This window comes from Scophthalmus maximus, chromosome 18 (assembly GCF_022379125.1).
Source record: "Scophthalmus maximus strain ysfricsl-2021 chromosome 18, ASM2237912v1, whole genome shotgun sequence".
Classification (NCBI taxonomy): Eukaryota; Metazoa; Chordata; class Actinopteri; order Pleuronectiformes; family Scophthalmidae; genus Scophthalmus; species Scophthalmus maximus.
Window position 1 is genome coordinate 14,053,189 of NC_061532.1, and position 16,284 is coordinate 14,069,472.

The following is a 16,284-nucleotide window of genomic DNA, read 5'->3' on the forward strand; positions in this document are numbered from 1 at the left end:
TGAAATGCCCTCATATACAGTCGCCAGCCCAAATGTTGCTCTGGACATTTTCCGGAACTTTTACAACCGGCAACCCGCCACGAAGATTTTCAGCAAGAGTCTGAGAGAGCTAATTTGATTGGACGCTCCGCGCAGGCGCCACCCTCCGCCAGAACGCTCTGGAAATTGTCCTGCTGTTGTGAACGCGCGCGACTCCCGACAGTCTCCCGCTGCGTTCTTCATATGTGAACGGCAGACTCCAAAAACCAAGCCGGAAATCTGGGTGTAGTCATGGACTCAGACCTGGACTTCAACAGCCACATTAAAACGATTACGAAGTCAACCTGCTATCACCTAAAGAATTATGTCTCAGCAGGATTTGAAAAAACGTGCCCATGCATTCATATTCAGCAGACTCGACTGCTCCGTGTCCTCACGGGTCTCCCTAAATAGTCGATCAGACAGCTGCAGCTCACCACCACCAAAAGAGTGGGTCATATTACTCCGGTCCACAGATCTCCACACTGGCTTCCTGTTGGTCACAGAATTGACTTCAAAATACTACTGTTGGTTTACAAAGCACTGAATGCGTTTCGGGGCCAAAATGCGTTTTCCTGATCTTCTGCTTTGCTACGAACTATCCGGACCTCTCGGGTCGTCTGGGACAGGTCTGCTGTCAGTCCCCAGAGTCAGATCTAAACATGGAGAGGCAGCGTTCAGTTTCTATGCTGCACAGATCTGGAACACAATCCCAGAAAACTGCAGGACAGCTGCAACTCTCAGTTCTTTTAAATCAGGACTGAAGACTTTTTCAGTAAATATACTACCAATGCATTTCTAGTACTGCACTGTAACATTTGTCACCTGTCTTATTCTACTTTTACACGTTTTTCTTTTCACTCTTTTTGATTAATATATTTCAATGTGATTCCATCTGTTTCTTCCCAATGCTTTTAACGTTTTATGTAAAGCACTTTGAATTGCGTTGTCGTGGAAATGTGCCGTACAAATAAACTTGCCTCGCCTTGCGACTGATTAGGACTCAGTTGTCAAAGTTTGCTCTCACAGCCACACCCTGACTCTCATCCCTCAGCAATGGCCCCATGCTCCGCATCATCCTCCACTGACCCCTGACCTCTTCACCTCTGACCCCCCCCCCCCTCCACCTTTCTAACGTCTCTCATGCTGGGAGACTGTAAGTAGCAGAGCTTTGTGTGTGTGTGTGCGCGCGTCTCCGCCCGCCATAGTGCTGTGCTGTCGTGCCCGTTAACCCTCTCTGCATAACCAGTGGCATTCAGTCACCCGTCAACCACTCACTGCCCCCTGGTGAACGTGCAAGGCACTGCCCCCAACACATTGTGAAGCACTAAAGGCCTCTCTGACCCCTCGGTGACCTTCATTACTGTTTCAGATTGCTTGAGTTTGGCCTGAAAGATTGGAGTTGGTCGTTGGATGATGACGATATTGATGATGATGATATGTTCTTCTGAAGAAGTGAAAGAGGGGGGACAGAGGGTAACCGGACCACTGCATGAACTGTGTGTGTTTGCAGTTTCTAGGAGGCCTGTGTGTGATTTTGTTTGATATAGATATATATATATATATATATATATATTTTTTTTTTGTGAGTACCAAATTTGCCACAGTGCAAATCATGAACACTGTGATCAGATGTTATCATTTTTACAAGAATGGTTTGACTTAAAGGATACAAATATGATGTTTGCACAAAAAGCAGAGAGCTTTGGGAATAATCTTGATCCGGATATTTGCAAAGTCAAATATTAACAAGATAGTTTTTCGTTTTGAAAGGTAAGCACATTGTTCTTCTTGGTGGGAGTTGGATAAAAAACCTCAAACCACCCTCATGCCTGTTAAAGTAAAGCTACAACCAGCAGCTGGTTAGCTTAGCTTAGCATAAACACATTTCTTTTCTGCAAAAAAAAAACATATTTTCAAATTATTGGTTGTATATTTCACTAATTTTACAGACCAAGACTATTCCCTTATCAGTTTGGGTCTTTATGCATATTTTACTTGTGCATTGCGTTGGAACGCTTCCTTGTCTAATACTTTTTGATTTTGTGTGGGCGTGTCTTTGAAGTCCTGCTCTGGTATCAGCCCAGGTTTTAATATCATGTTCTGTCTCTCTCTCTCTTCACAGTTAACCCTGGCTGATCAAAGATCGGCCGAAGAGACTGAAAATGAAAAAAATAAAAACCAAAAAACACTAATCGTGGAGAGAAACATTCGCAGAAACTGGCTGTCGTCATGAGAACTGGGACCGTTTGTCATTTTAACAAGAGGAAAATTAGCATAGTTTTTCTTATATAATAGTGAGACTTCCTCCAAAAGAAAAAGTGAAATTATCTCAGCCCAAGTCTTGGTGATGAAAAGCCTTATTTTATAATAATTGTGACAAAACTTGTCAGATGCAGTGACTCACTTGGATTTCTGTTTGTGAAGTGTTAGGCATGTGTGTGGACATTTGTACATAGGATGAAGAGGTCTGTCGAAGTATTATACACACGGAGTGTAGCCCATAGTATATGGTTGTTTTATTGTTATGAATATAACTCCGCGGCACAGTACACAGCACATGCTCGTCCTGTTTTACTGAATGGAAGATTTTACATCATTATGCGTCTTTAATTTCTTGGGACGATCCTTTATTACACAAAGATAGATTCCACTGAGACACAAGACAGAATAATGTGAATTGAGCAGAAATTACGTGGGTTTCTTTTTTCTTTGCATCCTTAAAAAATTCAAATAAATTCTGTCACCCTGATTGTGAATAATTCATGTTTTTCATTTATGTTTTAAAAAGCCCATGTGTGGGGATTTGATGAAATGTGTTGCTGTTAAAGATTTGTGGTGATATATATATAAAAAAAAGAAAAGAAAAGCATGACTGACAGCACTGCAGATACTGGCTGTAATTATTTCTCTCATGCCTTAATGTCTTATTTCAAATTCTTTATTCTGGCTTTCAGCCAAAAAATGTCGCCTCCAGTCAGTCTGATGTCGAGACAAAATCGAAAGCAGTAGTCAAGTTCAAAAACAGTCAAGTTCAATGATTCTTCAATGGTTTCTTCAAGTCTTGTACACACACACACACACACACATGTATGTATATATATATATATATATATTTATAAGATATGTATATATACCAAAGTAAACCGTAGGCATTTACAGACAATGACATCAATAAGACTGACGCATTCTAAACACAGACAGGTGTTCTATCTGACCGCAGTATATTTTAGGAGACTTTGAACTACAGCAGCATAGTTTTGTCTCTTATCTCAGTGGCGCATGTGGAGTGAGTGGGCTTGACTGAAATAAATATTTCAGAAAGGCCTAAAGCAAACTGGCACTCTGTCATACATAATGTATGCTGGTTCACCACGTTGCCCATCTGCTAGAAATCGTATAGCAGATCTAATCCATTCCCTCTATCGGCAGCGGCAGCGTGGTGGAAGCCACTGTACTGACCAGTGTGACCTCAGGTGGCCTGCAGCCTCTCCTCCTCGTCCTCAACTCACTTTTATCTCTCGTCTTTTAATTTCCATCTCAAACAATTTTAGTGATAAAATGTAATCGGTAAGTTTATTTACCCGCGTGCAAATTTGAGGTACACGTTCCGCTGCTACTTTATACTTCTTACCCACATTGAACTGGAAAATATGGTACCTATGTGCCGTTTTTTTTTTTTTTAGAGTGAAACAAACGGTAAACCTATATAACATGAGGCACTGTTATAGATAAAACTACTGAAAGTATATCAAACAAATGAAATGTGCCGCACCATCTACAATACAATATTTTGCCTACACATGTTTACCAGTAATAATAATTTGACATGGGCTAGTTTTCAGCATGACCATACTTGATACTTTGCTGTAAATATATTTTGCTTCTGATACTTACATACTTTTACTTAAAAAAACATTTTGAAGTATTTCTACATTACTCCATATTAAGTAAAGCACCTGAATACATTTTGGTTCTGTTTAATAAACAAAATATTGGTAAAAACTGAGGCCCATATATATGTAACTTCACGTATATATGTACTACACCTGATGTGCTTATAGATTTTCTATCCAGACCATAACGATGGTTTCATTGTGCGAACCTTGTCCTGATTTTGTTGTTTTCACTACCTGTTCTCCTCTTTGTTCTTCATGAGGCTGGATTGCTCTAAACTCGCTGGTAAGTGGATTGTTTTTCTCTTTTATTAATTCATTTTCTTTCTTTTTTTAAAGCTAAAATATGTTTTTTTACTACTACTTACTATACTTCTTCTCAACAACATATCGGAGGTAAATATTGAAATTTATACTCCACTACATTTATTTGACAAGAGTAGCTACTGATCGATTGATCGGATGAGTTTATAAATATATTATCATTGTTATTGAATACATAACTCCAACTTGACCAGCTTCAACAATACAATGAAAGGTTAATGCGTCATCAACGCAGTAGTAATATCATTTATAATAAATATGTAATTTAACATTCATAGATGTCATTTTCTTTTTCTGTTTACTCCAGTAAAGAATGTGAATCCCCCACTGCTTGTGGAATCAATATGCAGTATTTCTACTCATGGGTCCAGTCATGCGACTTAAGCTGTTTGCATCCATGCGCGGTGAATAATATATTTCTGCTGAGCAAACACCTCGTGTCTAGAAGTAGCTTTTCAGATGATAGATCTGATTTTTAGCCAAATAAATCCAATACGCCTCATTTTGAACTGATGATCCTTCAGTTCTACTTCTCTCTCTCTCTCTCTCTCTCTCTCTCTCCCTTTCTCCCCCTCCTTTTGCACAGTAAGTAACTCCTAGTAACTCCTAGTGTTTCACTCAAATATGGTAAACTTAAAGCAATTTTTTCAACATGATATTCTACAATCAGCATTTTAATTGAGTTCATACTCCAACAACAAACAAAAAAAACCCGGACGTTTCCAGGTCTTGTACTTTCCCTTCAGGTCTGTTGCAACTGCCCGTCCTTGACGAATGTCTGCGTACTGACGGGTGGTTGTTTGCCTAATGAGTAATGATTAGATCGGGGGATTCTTTGCCCCACATGACTAAAGTCATTTGCAAGAGAGCACTGCGGCATCTGATTGAATCAGTCTGGCTGATACACATCAACCAGGAAAACAAGACGGTGAGTTTTATTTTTGTTGCTCATGTTCCTGAACGTCATGTGCATGACAGAAGTTTGGCAGTGGTGCAATACTTCACGTAAGATATATGAGTTTTTGCAAGTCTTCTCATAATTAATTCTCCCTCCCTTGTGTCCCAGTAATGGCTGCCTGTTGGGCCCTCGGTTTCCTCTGGTTGGCATATTTCTGCCACGGTGCTCTGTCATGTCCGGCTCTTTGCAAATGCTACTCCAGAAGAGCAGAGGTGGTGTGCGACGAGGTTCCCCTGACGGAGTATCCCTCCGAGGGCCTGCCGAAGAACACCAGCATGCTGACGATCCAGTTCACAAACATCACCTCCGTCTCTGAGAGGCATCTGAACGCCACACCCCTGCTGCAAGGGCTCCACCTGAACAGCAACCACCTGCAGCGGCTCTCCTCCAATCTCCTCGGAGGCGTTCCTCGCCTCAGCACTTTGGATCTCACGGGAAACCGACTGACGGACCTGCCCGCGGACGTCTTCAGCCACGCTCCGCTCGGCAGCTTGGTGCTGAGGAATAATCTGATTGAGAAGGCGGATGCAGAGTGGCTTCGGGATAACAGCAGTATCACCTGGTTGGACTTGTCTGGAAATCGTATGAGAAAGATCCCGGCCGCTTTGCTCCAGAAGCTGCCGCACCTTGAGAATCTGGACCTCTCCAACAACCGTCTGGAGACCATCTCTGCAAATTCTCTGGACCCGCTCGCCAAACTGGAGAGGCTTAACCTGCAGGACAACAAGCTGGACGCCCTGGATGCATCGGTGCTCCGGAGCACCCGCAACCTCACCTATCTGTTTCTCTCTCGGAACAAGCTCAGCAAACTCCCCCAAAACCTGTTTCAGGAGCTCACTGAGCTCAGAGTCCTGAGTCTGGACGACAACCAGCTGAGCCACGTCCCTCCGGGCTCCCTGGACCAGCTGAGCTCCCTGGACGACGAGGGTCTGGACCTGTCCTCCAACCCCTGGCTGTGCGACGGGAAGGCGGGGTACCTCTGGGGGTGGCTGCAGAAGAACGAGAAGAAGGTTTTCCTGCCGGAGACCATCGTGTGTGCGGCACCTCGGTCCTTATCAGGGCGTTCAGTCATGTCACTGACTGAGAGTGAACTGAATCTTCAGTCTTGACATTTTCCACCCTCCCGTTGGCTATTGTCAGATATGGTGATCTACCTAATTCAGCCCATCACGACTCTCTTTATTAGTATGTAGAATTGTGCATTATTAAATATGATGTGAGTAAAGCAGATGAGAGTTTGTCTTTCTTTGACACCACTCTATGTGCCCTAAACATGAAGCTGCAGCTATCTTAACTATTTGCCTAAATAAGACCTCTGAAAGCCTCTAAACCAGAACTTCTTATTTTTACTCTTTGGTTATAATGCAACTAAAGTCAACAAGACATATCGTGTTATTACCATGAGCTTTAGAGGTGCTGGTCGTCGGTGTTTAAACAGAGATGTCGTTTGTGTGTGAATAAAAAAAAAAAAGAGAGAAAATATTGGTTTATGTGTGGTGACATCTTTACTTTTAGAGAGCACAGGAAAAAAAGGAACCACTCACCAGTTGATGAGCTGGTTTGTTTGCTATGGTTTTGTTTGCCTCTTGCAACATTTTGTCCTGGGTCATTGCCGGGAACAAATATCCTCGCCGTTACATGTATAAAACCCAAGTCCAGGTCCAAAACAGAGGGAGTTCTTCTTTGCCTTTCAGGTAGGATTATGTGTTCATCATCATGCTTTTTACAATTCGATGAGATCATGTGCTCATAAACTGTGATATATATATATATATATATTTTCTCTCTGTGCAGCGTTTGAAGATGAACCTGTGGCTGCTCCTGACGCTCCCTGCCCTGGCTGAATGCCATCACCCAGCAGGACGAGGCGCCCGCTCCTGCCCGGATCTGTGCTCCTGCTCCTCTCCACCGTCCGAGGTGTCGTGCAGCCAACGCGCCCTCACACTTTTCCCCGCGGACGGTTTGTCTCCCAACACCACTCGACTGTCCATCCAGTCCACGGGTCTCACCGGCGTCGCAGCCCATCACCTGAGCGCGGTGCCCCTTTTAAAAAACCTCCAGCTGTATCACAACAACCTGACGAGCCTTCCCTCGGACCTGCTGCGGGGTGTTCCCCGCTTGAACACGCTGGACCTCACGGGCAGTCAGCTGGTCCATCTGCCTCCGCGCGTCTTCAACCGCTCCTCGCTCCAGCATCTGGTGCTGAAGAACAATCTGATCGCCAAAGTGGACGCTGAGTGGTTTCCCGCCGACAGCGGCTTGATCTGGCTGGACTTGTCCGGGAACCGTTTGACCGGCGTCCCGTCTGCGCCGCTTCTGAGGCTGCCTCGTCTCCAGAACCTGGACTTGAGTCACAACCATCTGCAAGAGCTGCAGCCCGACGCCCTGCACCACCTGCACCACCTGGAGACGCTGAACCTCGCCGGGAACAAACTAGTCTCCCTGAAACCTTCAGCTTTCACCCACAACCCCAAGCTATCGCAGCTTTTTCTGCAGGAGAACCGACTCCGGGACCTGCCAGCGACCCTCCTCCAGGGTCTCCGGCACCTTGACCTTCTGCTGCTGAACCAGAATCAGCTGCAGGGTCTCCCCGCAGGTTTCCTGCGCGACGGGGAGTCCTCTGTTCGGGTGATCTTAACAGGAAACCCCTGGGTGTGCGATGAGAGGATAGAGTTTCTGAAGAAGTGGCTCACTCTTCACCCTCATAATGTCATCTATCCGGAGGAGGTGACTTGTTCAGGGCCGGAAGCTCTCAAACACCGACAAGTGGTCTCCTTGGCTGACAGCGAGCTCGGTCTCGCGAAATCGGACAAGACTGCAAATTAAAAGAGAGATGGACATTCTGTTCCATATCATTTGTCCTGCGAAAAATCCTTACCGCTGTATTCAATTCAGAAATAAAGCTTCATAATTCAGTATTTTATCTAGAAGTGCCTCAGGTTGATCTCTCCTTGATTTGGCACTGTTTGGATGTTGTCCGTCCCGCTGGGTGGCGTAAGATCCTCAGAAACAGGTTCAACGCAGCCAGCGGAGGAGGTGGTGCAGCTCATTTGAGAACCAATTTCCTCCAGTTCACACGATCTCAGGTAAAGATGTGTTCGAGCAACCGTGAACGATAGTATGTTCTGATGAAATAGTTGTTGTTTTTTTTTAACTATCCATGTAATGGCAAATAAATCACGGTAAAGGCAAACTATAGATATTGAACTCCCTTTCCCTAAATGACTGATCATCTTTTCCCCTGAATGAAAAGTAGGATCCGAGCTTTTTCGAGCATGAAAAGAAATGGGTGGGGGCAAATATTTGCGAGAAACCCAAGCACACCTCGGGTGAATCCTTACCACGACAGATCTGCCTTGTTTCAGTCGTGCCCTTTTGTTTTTAATGATGTTTAGCATGTGGGAGTGTGTGGGCGGCGCAACGCAAGAGTCTTCCTGCTGACCTCCTCTGGATGTGTTTACATATCTCTCTCTCTCTCTCCCTCTCTGTCCTTCTCTAGGTCTCTCTCTCTCTGTGTCTGTTTGTGAACATCTTCCGTAGGTCCACTCTCCCCCTTGTCCCCCATTGCCTCGATCACAGTAAGTGCGCCGGACTGTAATTTATTACCCTCATAATTTAAATGATTATGATTTATATACCCTTATAAAGTATGAACAGTGGCCTCCACTCGAGGCCTGTCACTTATGGAGATTGAACCTCGTTCCCAAATGCCCCCCCCCCCCCCCCCCCCCCCCCCCCCCCCCGTGGAGCTGAAGAACACACCCAAGAGGTTTGATGTATGTGTTTCATTCCACCTCTCTTGAACTTGATCCAGGTGGTTAATGGTTGAGGAAGTGGGTCTGTGAGTGGATTTGCTGCTCCGAATCTTTATTCCCCTCTTGTGAGAGTTCCCTCTGAATGGAAACATCTGTTTTGGGGGACGGTGAACAAGAACATTCTCCCCTCCCTTAACAATGTACTGCTGCTCTCGGGGCGAGACATTTAATCTCCATCTGCTCTTGTGAATTCCCCCCCCCCCCCCGGCACTGATCTTTGTGCATTAGTGGGCACGCTGCCCCTCGGATACATGGGGATGAAGCTTCCTGCCCCGATCAGTATGGAGGAATGGAGCTCGCTCCCTGGCACTGTAAATTTAAAAAAGGTCACGTGCAAGGTTTTCACGCGTTCGAAAATGGTGACGGTCTCCGACTTGGTGATGTCGTGAATGGAGACATTATCGTCTTTGATAGCTTCTCATTAGCACATAATAATGGAGTAATTACTTGACACTTTGGTCATGACCAGCTAACACAGACTGCCAAGGAATTTGAAGGTGATAAACTCTGGGGTTTGCTTCTTTCTTACTTACATATTTTACAACGTGCCCATCAATAAACCCTAATAAATAAGAAAGTGTTTAAAACGTTTCATGCCATATATCCTTCTATGCTGCTAAATTTTGAAGGGAAATATTTTACATTAATATTAACTATAATCACAGGATTTTACATAAAAAAACATTTGATCAGCATCTAATTGTTTTAGAATAATCTACCCAATTAAAAATTGTAAATGTTGCAGTGGTACGGAGAATATGATAATAAACAAATAATAACCCCATGACAGGATCGAGCCATTCTGAGTAATAAGTACATTACACTAGCGTCACTTAAAGCTGCATTAATCAAATATTTTTTGCGTTTTTCAGCTCGTTGTTTTGGTCGTATATGATTCACACATCCATCAAAACGACTTCACATGGTGACATGTCACCGCTGTGTTAAAAGCTTTTTTTTTTTTTGTATTTGAGCGTCAACACAAATAGATTGCTGGCCCTTTACAGAAGAATATTTTCTACAGGATGACATTGCTGCTCAAAAAGTAAAACTACTGTCTGATCCTCCGCCGCTATACTTAAGATTTTGTTGAATTTGGGCCCCAAAGATCATCTCCCCTTCTCACCAGACACCCACCCGTCCGTCAATAGACACATCTGCGCTGCAGCCTTTCGTTCTTCAACCTTGATATTTCCGCAGGTCACCTTCCCCTTCTGGCGTTGTGTGCGTTTGAGCTCGGGCAGAAATGAGGAGAAGAAAAGAGGTTGTAGTCTCATTAAAAGCCCACCTGAAGGTGGGTGAAAGGGAGTCACACTGTGGCTTCCTTCAGGAGCTTGAGGCCATTACCATGCCAGTGCTTAACAACTGTAAAAACCCACTGAGACTCTTTGTCAACCTTCCCACGCGTTTTCACTTGGAATTGACAGCGTTTTGTTTATGCCTCCAACCTGCCCGTGCTCGGGACCAGCATGCTTTGCAGCTCACATTCCTTGGCCAGCATTGATTTTACCGAACGCAGTTGAAGGTGGCGAGTGTGGAAAAAATAGTCGCATCCACTGCAGTGACCTGCGTCTTCATTCATCATGGTTGTATGTGCGTTTTATTCATCCCATTCTCCTGCTCATAAATCATCGCTCCACTCCACAAGGTAAACACGGGGAAAGGAACGTGCAGCATTATCTCATTATTGGCAAAGAGGACTGAGGCTGCTTCCCATACTGTATGACTGGTTGTTGTAAATGCCCCCCCCCCCCTCCAGGGAAATGGGCTATTACGGAGCTCTTCCTAGATTGTCCACGTGTATAACATTGCCACAAAGACAGGTCGTTTTAATGAGGGGACTAAAGGTTTCCATGGAGGATCTTTCCATTTCCAAAGCAATACCGGGTAAGGCTGGGACCGCAGGGAGAACCTTCAAAGAAATAGAACAGCCATTTATCCGTCTTAAAAAAAAAAGTAGTTGCGAGGGTGAAAATGAAAGCAGAGCAAAAAGGGGCCTCTCACGTCCAAAGAGACAAAAATGAAATATGAAAAAAAAAAATGTTTAACTTGATGATGACAAAATCAAAGAGGACCCAAAGCAGCAGGGTTGATGGATGGAAAACTATTGATGACGCACTTTTTTTTTTTTTTTTTTTTGACTAGCCGGCCCTCAGGAAACACAGAGGCTCTGATCCCCCGGTGACGTGCACATTGACAGATCATCTGCTCCTCCCCCAACTTCTGCCGTTCCCCTCAGACAGTGCACATGCACTCGCCGTCCTGACTGTGTAAATACACTCCACTGCAGCAACGCGCTGTGTTCGATCCCCGCAGCTTTGATCTGACGCTGACGCTGCTGCTGCTGCTGCTGCTGCGAAATGAAGAATCGTGTCACTTCTCCTTCTTGGGAGGCCAGATTGATCTGCACACCGCCCCGCCATCTGTGTTCGCTCGCACGGTGACCCCGCGCGGGGAGACAAACGGGGCCATGGGAGTTCAATTACCTCCGAGCACAAGAGACAAATGACACGGCATTTCATCACAGTTACACGTCCAAATCTCCTCGGTGACTGCAGACGTCCTCTGCCCTAAGTTTTGATGATCGGCTCTATGAATTCCCTTCGCACTGAGCTCATGTGGATTGTCATGCGGCTCCATCGGGCCTGTGGGGCTTTGTGTAGAGCGTCTATAACAGACCCTTCACCTGTTGTTGGGGTAGTCGGCTTGGGGCCAGGCAGAGGGGCCTGCAGCCACTAAAAGGTGTTCACAGCATGTAGAAACAAAGTGACAGGTATTCATGCAGGCATTTCCAAATGTCTTCATTTCAAAATGCGAGCATCACATAACTGCTGTTCTTGCATGTCGCTGTTTTGAAAAGCCCCGATCGAGATGGAGCTCAAGACTCAGAAGTGCATCTCACCGTCATGGGAACAACGTTCTAGATATGGTTGTTTTCTCTTCTTTTTTTTTATATGAATGGATATCACCGTTTTGAATGTAACTTCACTTGGACATTAGCCAAAGGTCGAGGCTCACGGCTCCCAATTACATCAATGCGAAGCTTTTGAACTTTGACCTGTGAGAATCTTTTTTTTCATTTTTTCGTCCGACAATGACCTCAAGAAATATTGTTTGTTTTCTGACCTGTTGTGCCGAATTAATTGTAACCATTGTAGCTATAGGCGCTGTGGGACAATGTTCTGCTCCATAAAACACCATCGTCTCGAGATGAGATGATCAGCGGTGGCTATAAGTGCGTCAGCCGTCAGGTCAGACTTATCACAACGGCTTTGGTCTCTCAAGGCCAATTTTCTTTAATTGCACGGCCATACATTTATCAGCGGAGTTGACACGGAGCCACTGGAACATGGCTGATGCGGTGTAAAGCGTCCTTTGTAAGCCATTTTTGAAGCGGGGACCATCAGCGAAGGACATGAACTCAAGTCCCTTGAGATGGAAAGGAAAGAAAATGACCAGGGCCAGACAGCAAGCAGACGCAGTCGTAGCTTTTTGTGCAACATGCGGAGGTCCACAGGAGAGCGGTTTCTTCAGCGTTGCTGTTTGTAACCTCCAAATTAAATCCATTTGCTGGAAAACCCGTGGATTGATTTTCGAAGGAACCGATGCTCCTTTAACAAGCCTTTCGCTTTTGAACAAGTCATTTGAAGCCGTCGGTGGGCACAGCTTTCAAGTCCATCTGGAGAATATTGTGCCTGCTAGAAATGAGAAGCGTCTCGTTCGGGACTGCCGAGGCCTTGATCACAGCACTCGGCAGGAAGAGTGAAACGGAAAACACGGTGCGCCAACACTAAATGACAATTCAAAGGAAGTGCTGTTCAATACATTGATGGGTAAAAGCGTGAATAAATGAGCTACGCTGAGGATTCTGACTTTTTAAATTTACATATTCACGTTTGCCGAAAGTGTTCGCATGCTCTCGGTGGGGGAGCCAACGGTGTCAGCCCGAAAGACGGAGTTAGTTCAAACAAAAACCTGGGGGGGGGGGGAATTGTGTCGCCTGAATTTGACTTTTTTCTTTACATCAAACAAAAGAGTAAAAAGGAGTTTCTTGTGTTGCCTGTACCTCACCTCAGAATTAGCTACCAGTAAAAAAAAAACCCCACCTATACTATAATTTTAACATTTGTGTATGAGATCAACATACACACATGTACCAGGTTGTATAATTTAGAGGAAGGCAATTTCACTTTTTAATTTAGGATGGAGCCAATTGCCAGCTGATTCTCCCCTGTTTCCCTCTGGCACCATATTACCGTGCAGACATGAGAGCGATGTTGATCTTCTCATCTGATTCTCTGCAAGGATGCAAAGAAATCCTGTTTTTCAACGATTGCTCAACATTTCACCTGCAATTTTTGGGGCAGTGAGAAGTGACCAAATGTGAAAATGTACGTTGTCCGGCTTATGGTTGAATGATCGGACCTTTTATCGCTGACGGTGTCTGAGAGCAGATTTCTTTTCGACTCATGCCACGGGGTCTCATTCCGTGGTCACAGGATGTCGTGGTGGTGGCAGCTGCTCCATGGGAATTCAGATTGATGAGGCAACAATACTCCTACGTAAATTCCTACAGTCTACCGTGCCAGTAAAAAGTATTCGCTTGGAGGCTTTTTATGTTTCATTGTTCTTACAGCATTGAACCAGAGTAGATACAATGTGCTTTTGACACGTATCAACAGAAATAGACCCTCCAAATTGATCACAACTGAAAAATAAGTTCACCCCGTTTCTTTGGACACACCTAAATCGTCACTGGTGCAGTCGGTGATAGGACAGGATAGAGGTCAGCTATACATACAGTGGAAGGGTTTCAATCGATTCCCATGTGATTCAAAGTTATGGGAACAACAAAACATGATAAGCCTGCTCTCTCTCCTCTCTCCACCTCTCCCCCCCTCCTCTCCTTTCACCCCCATTCGTCTCCTTGCGACCCGCCTGGTCGGGGGACATGGCTGTCCGCCCCGAGTCGGGTTCGGCAGGAGGTTTCTTCCTTTCCCTGTTTTTATTCCTACTCATTTCCCCTCCGCTGTTGCCAAGTGCCTGCTCACAGTGGGAATGGAGGACCTTACTCTGTGAAGTTCCTCGAGATAGTGTGTGTGTTGTGATTTGGAGCGAGCCTGTACAGATAAAAATTAATGGAATTGATTATAAAATAGTGAGAACTTGAATTGCTTGTTGCAAGGAAAGACGACTTTGCAGAATAATCAATAACTAATTCTTCCATGTTTGGCTCCAGAAAAAAAACAATAATACAGTAACTATAATTAGAGACTATAATAGAAAAAATAATGAGTAGAATGGGTTCACAAACATTTTGTTGCTCCCCGTGGTTTAACATATTACAGAGGACTCTAATGAACACGAACAGTAATTCTGTGTTTCTGAAGATCTGAAGTAGCTACATGTGCAGGTACTTCTTCTGAGAGCAGCGGAGGACTGGTTGAGGTCAGTCGTGTCATTAACTGTATTGAGTGGAAGCCACCGCGGATGTTTTCACTGAGTAAAGGCCACATCACCTCCTTGGGGCCCAGCATTGAACTGCAGTGGCCCAGAACCACCAGGGCTCTATTTCACAATGAAAGACACGCGCAAAAAATGTGGCGATAACTTGCCCGTCAAACGCCAAGAAACTGATCTCCCACTGGGACTGAAGGCAGCATACACACTTTCCATTTTCCTCTGCATTCTTAAAAGGTTTTCTGGAAACAGACAGAGTTTAAAGATTTAAAAAAAAACAGGGAGCAAGCGCTGCATGGCTCCGACAGATAATGGTTTATTATGCCCCTTTGAGGCCATCGTTTGAGAATATCTACCACAGTTTAATTTTCCGCTCAGGAGTTGCTGAACACAAAACTTTATTTTCATTTAAAAAAAAAAAGATTAAAAGTTTGAAACAACCAGCGTAATCCATTGGGGATACTTTTAACTGATTAATATTAAATGGTGAGTTCTCTCCATACACACGCCTCGGGACCAGTGCACCTATAATTATTTCCAATTTCTTCTTGCAGCTTCCCTCAAGCAGAAACATCCATCTCCCTGCAGAAGCGGCGCTTCACCTCCACTGGTCAGTGTCTTTTGGCTGATTTTTATTGTTTTACACTTCACATTGACACTTTTGAAAGGTACTGGCATAGTCCGCTGTGAGGCCACTTAGTACTGCATTTGAAACAATACATTGACAAGTTATAGGATCTTTTAAAATGAAAGTGCTCTGCAGGTTCTATAAATCTCCACTGTTATTTCTGATCCACATTGTTATGAACCCACAAGGGCAGATGTGATGATTTTACAAGAGAACATTCTGCCATATAAAAGAAGCAGAAGAAGTGATAAAGGGGGGGTAAGTAAATAATTTTTGCATATGGGTTGAGTGGGTCCAGTGCATCATCCTATTCTGCTATTTGGCAGAAGGTCAAATTTAATCAGTATTATTATTGTCACGCAATTTAATACCACTTTCTGACCGAATCAAAGTGCTCCAGGATGCACCTACGCAATGTTTTAAACATTACTATGGGGGGGGGGGACTTATGCTGCACAAAAACGCTCCTCGAACATGTTTTTCCTCTTTCTCTGAATGTGACATCGGGGAAATTACCTTTTTTCCTCTCCTGCAGCTGAAAATATCTCAAACGGAGAGATAGTGCTACAGCAGAGGTGGGCTTTTAAACCCCTGGCATTATGCACACACATTCTTATTCAAATGAATGTGTTTGGCCGTTTTCTGCAGGATATGAATCCATTAAAATGTCCCATTTGTTCCATTCGAGGGCAGACATTATCTGCTTTTAGTGTGGTCTTGGGAGAAATACGTTTCCTTCAGGTGTTTTAAAATGCCTCGTGTGTTCTCTGCAGCTTCGCTCTCTTCGACTCCTTCTCTTTTCTCGCATTTGGCTTAATAGGCTTTCCACCGTGTCTGATATGCAACAATAGCAAAATGGAATGCTGTGTCTGAAGCTGTCATGGTCTGTGGAACATTTTGATTGGACAGGTGGATGGACAACTCTCTTCCTTTTACACTTTACAGCTCGCCGTTGTGAAAAAGGCTCAACAAAAATAGCTTTTGTTTGTCTTGAACTTCTGTGTATCCAGGATACCTACTAGGGATCCCCCTACTTTTAGATCAGAGACTTAAAGAAGATCCCTGTCCGAAAGGTCGTCAGAGAGGGGAAACGATAGAGGCGAGTGTCCTCAAAATGGTCGAGTGTAACTCAACACTTAGTGCCACTGCGTCAGCAGAAAACAATCGCGGAGCTATACAGCAGCC

At 44.4% G+C, this 16,284-nt stretch overlaps 3 protein-coding genes across 5 annotated transcripts in view; all 3 read left to right on the forward strand.

Moving 5' to 3' along the window:
* Window positions 1-2,777, forward strand: part of LOC118290327 (rho-associated protein kinase 2) — a 30,949-nt gene extending 28,172 nt beyond the window's left edge. For 2 of the 3 annotated variants that reach the window (XM_035617920.2, XM_035617922.2), the window contains one exon: window positions 1,073-2,199. In XM_035617920.2, coding sequence (XP_035473813.1) covers window positions 1,073-1,106 — 34 coding nt within the window. In that variant the 3' untranslated portion in view covers window positions 1,107-2,199. Of the gene's footprint in view, window positions 1-1,072 lie in introns of all 3 variants that reach the window. The other variant, XM_035617921.2, reaches the window with a different exon arrangement.
* A 2,267-nt stretch (window positions 2,778-5,044) lies between these two features.
* On the forward strand, window positions 5,045-6,526 carry LOC118290663 (leucine-rich alpha-2-glycoprotein). Its single transcript, XM_035618451.2, has 2 exons — window positions 5,045-5,166; window positions 5,305-6,526. Exon 2 carries the CDS (start codon window positions 5,307-5,309, stop codon window positions 6,303-6,305), a length of 999 nt encoding a protein of 332 aa, XP_035474344.1. The 5' UTR covers window positions 5,045-5,166; window positions 5,305-5,306; the 3' UTR covers window positions 6,306-6,526.
* A 245-nt stretch (window positions 6,527-6,771) lies between these two features.
* LOC118290662 (leucine-rich alpha-2-glycoprotein) lies at window positions 6,772-8,129 on the forward strand. Its single transcript, XM_035618450.2, has 2 exons — window positions 6,772-6,890; window positions 6,991-8,129. The coding sequence occupies exon 2, from the start codon at window positions 7,000-7,002 to the stop codon at window positions 8,020-8,022; it is 1,023 nt and encodes a 340-aa protein (XP_035474343.2). The 5' UTR covers window positions 6,772-6,890; window positions 6,991-6,999; the 3' UTR covers window positions 8,023-8,129.
* Window positions 8,130-16,284: the final 8,155 nt, after the last annotated feature.

What these genes read in the sequence shown, in the direction of transcription:
- LOC118290663 (XM_035618451.2), top strand. Translation starts at nt 5,307, where the DNA reads ATGGCTGCCTGTTGGGCCCTCGGTTTCCTCTGGTTGGCATATTTCTGC.
- LOC118290662 (XM_035618450.2), top strand. Translation starts at nt 7,000, where the DNA reads ATGAACCTGTGGCTGCTCCTGACGCTCCCTGCCCTGGCTGAATGCCAT.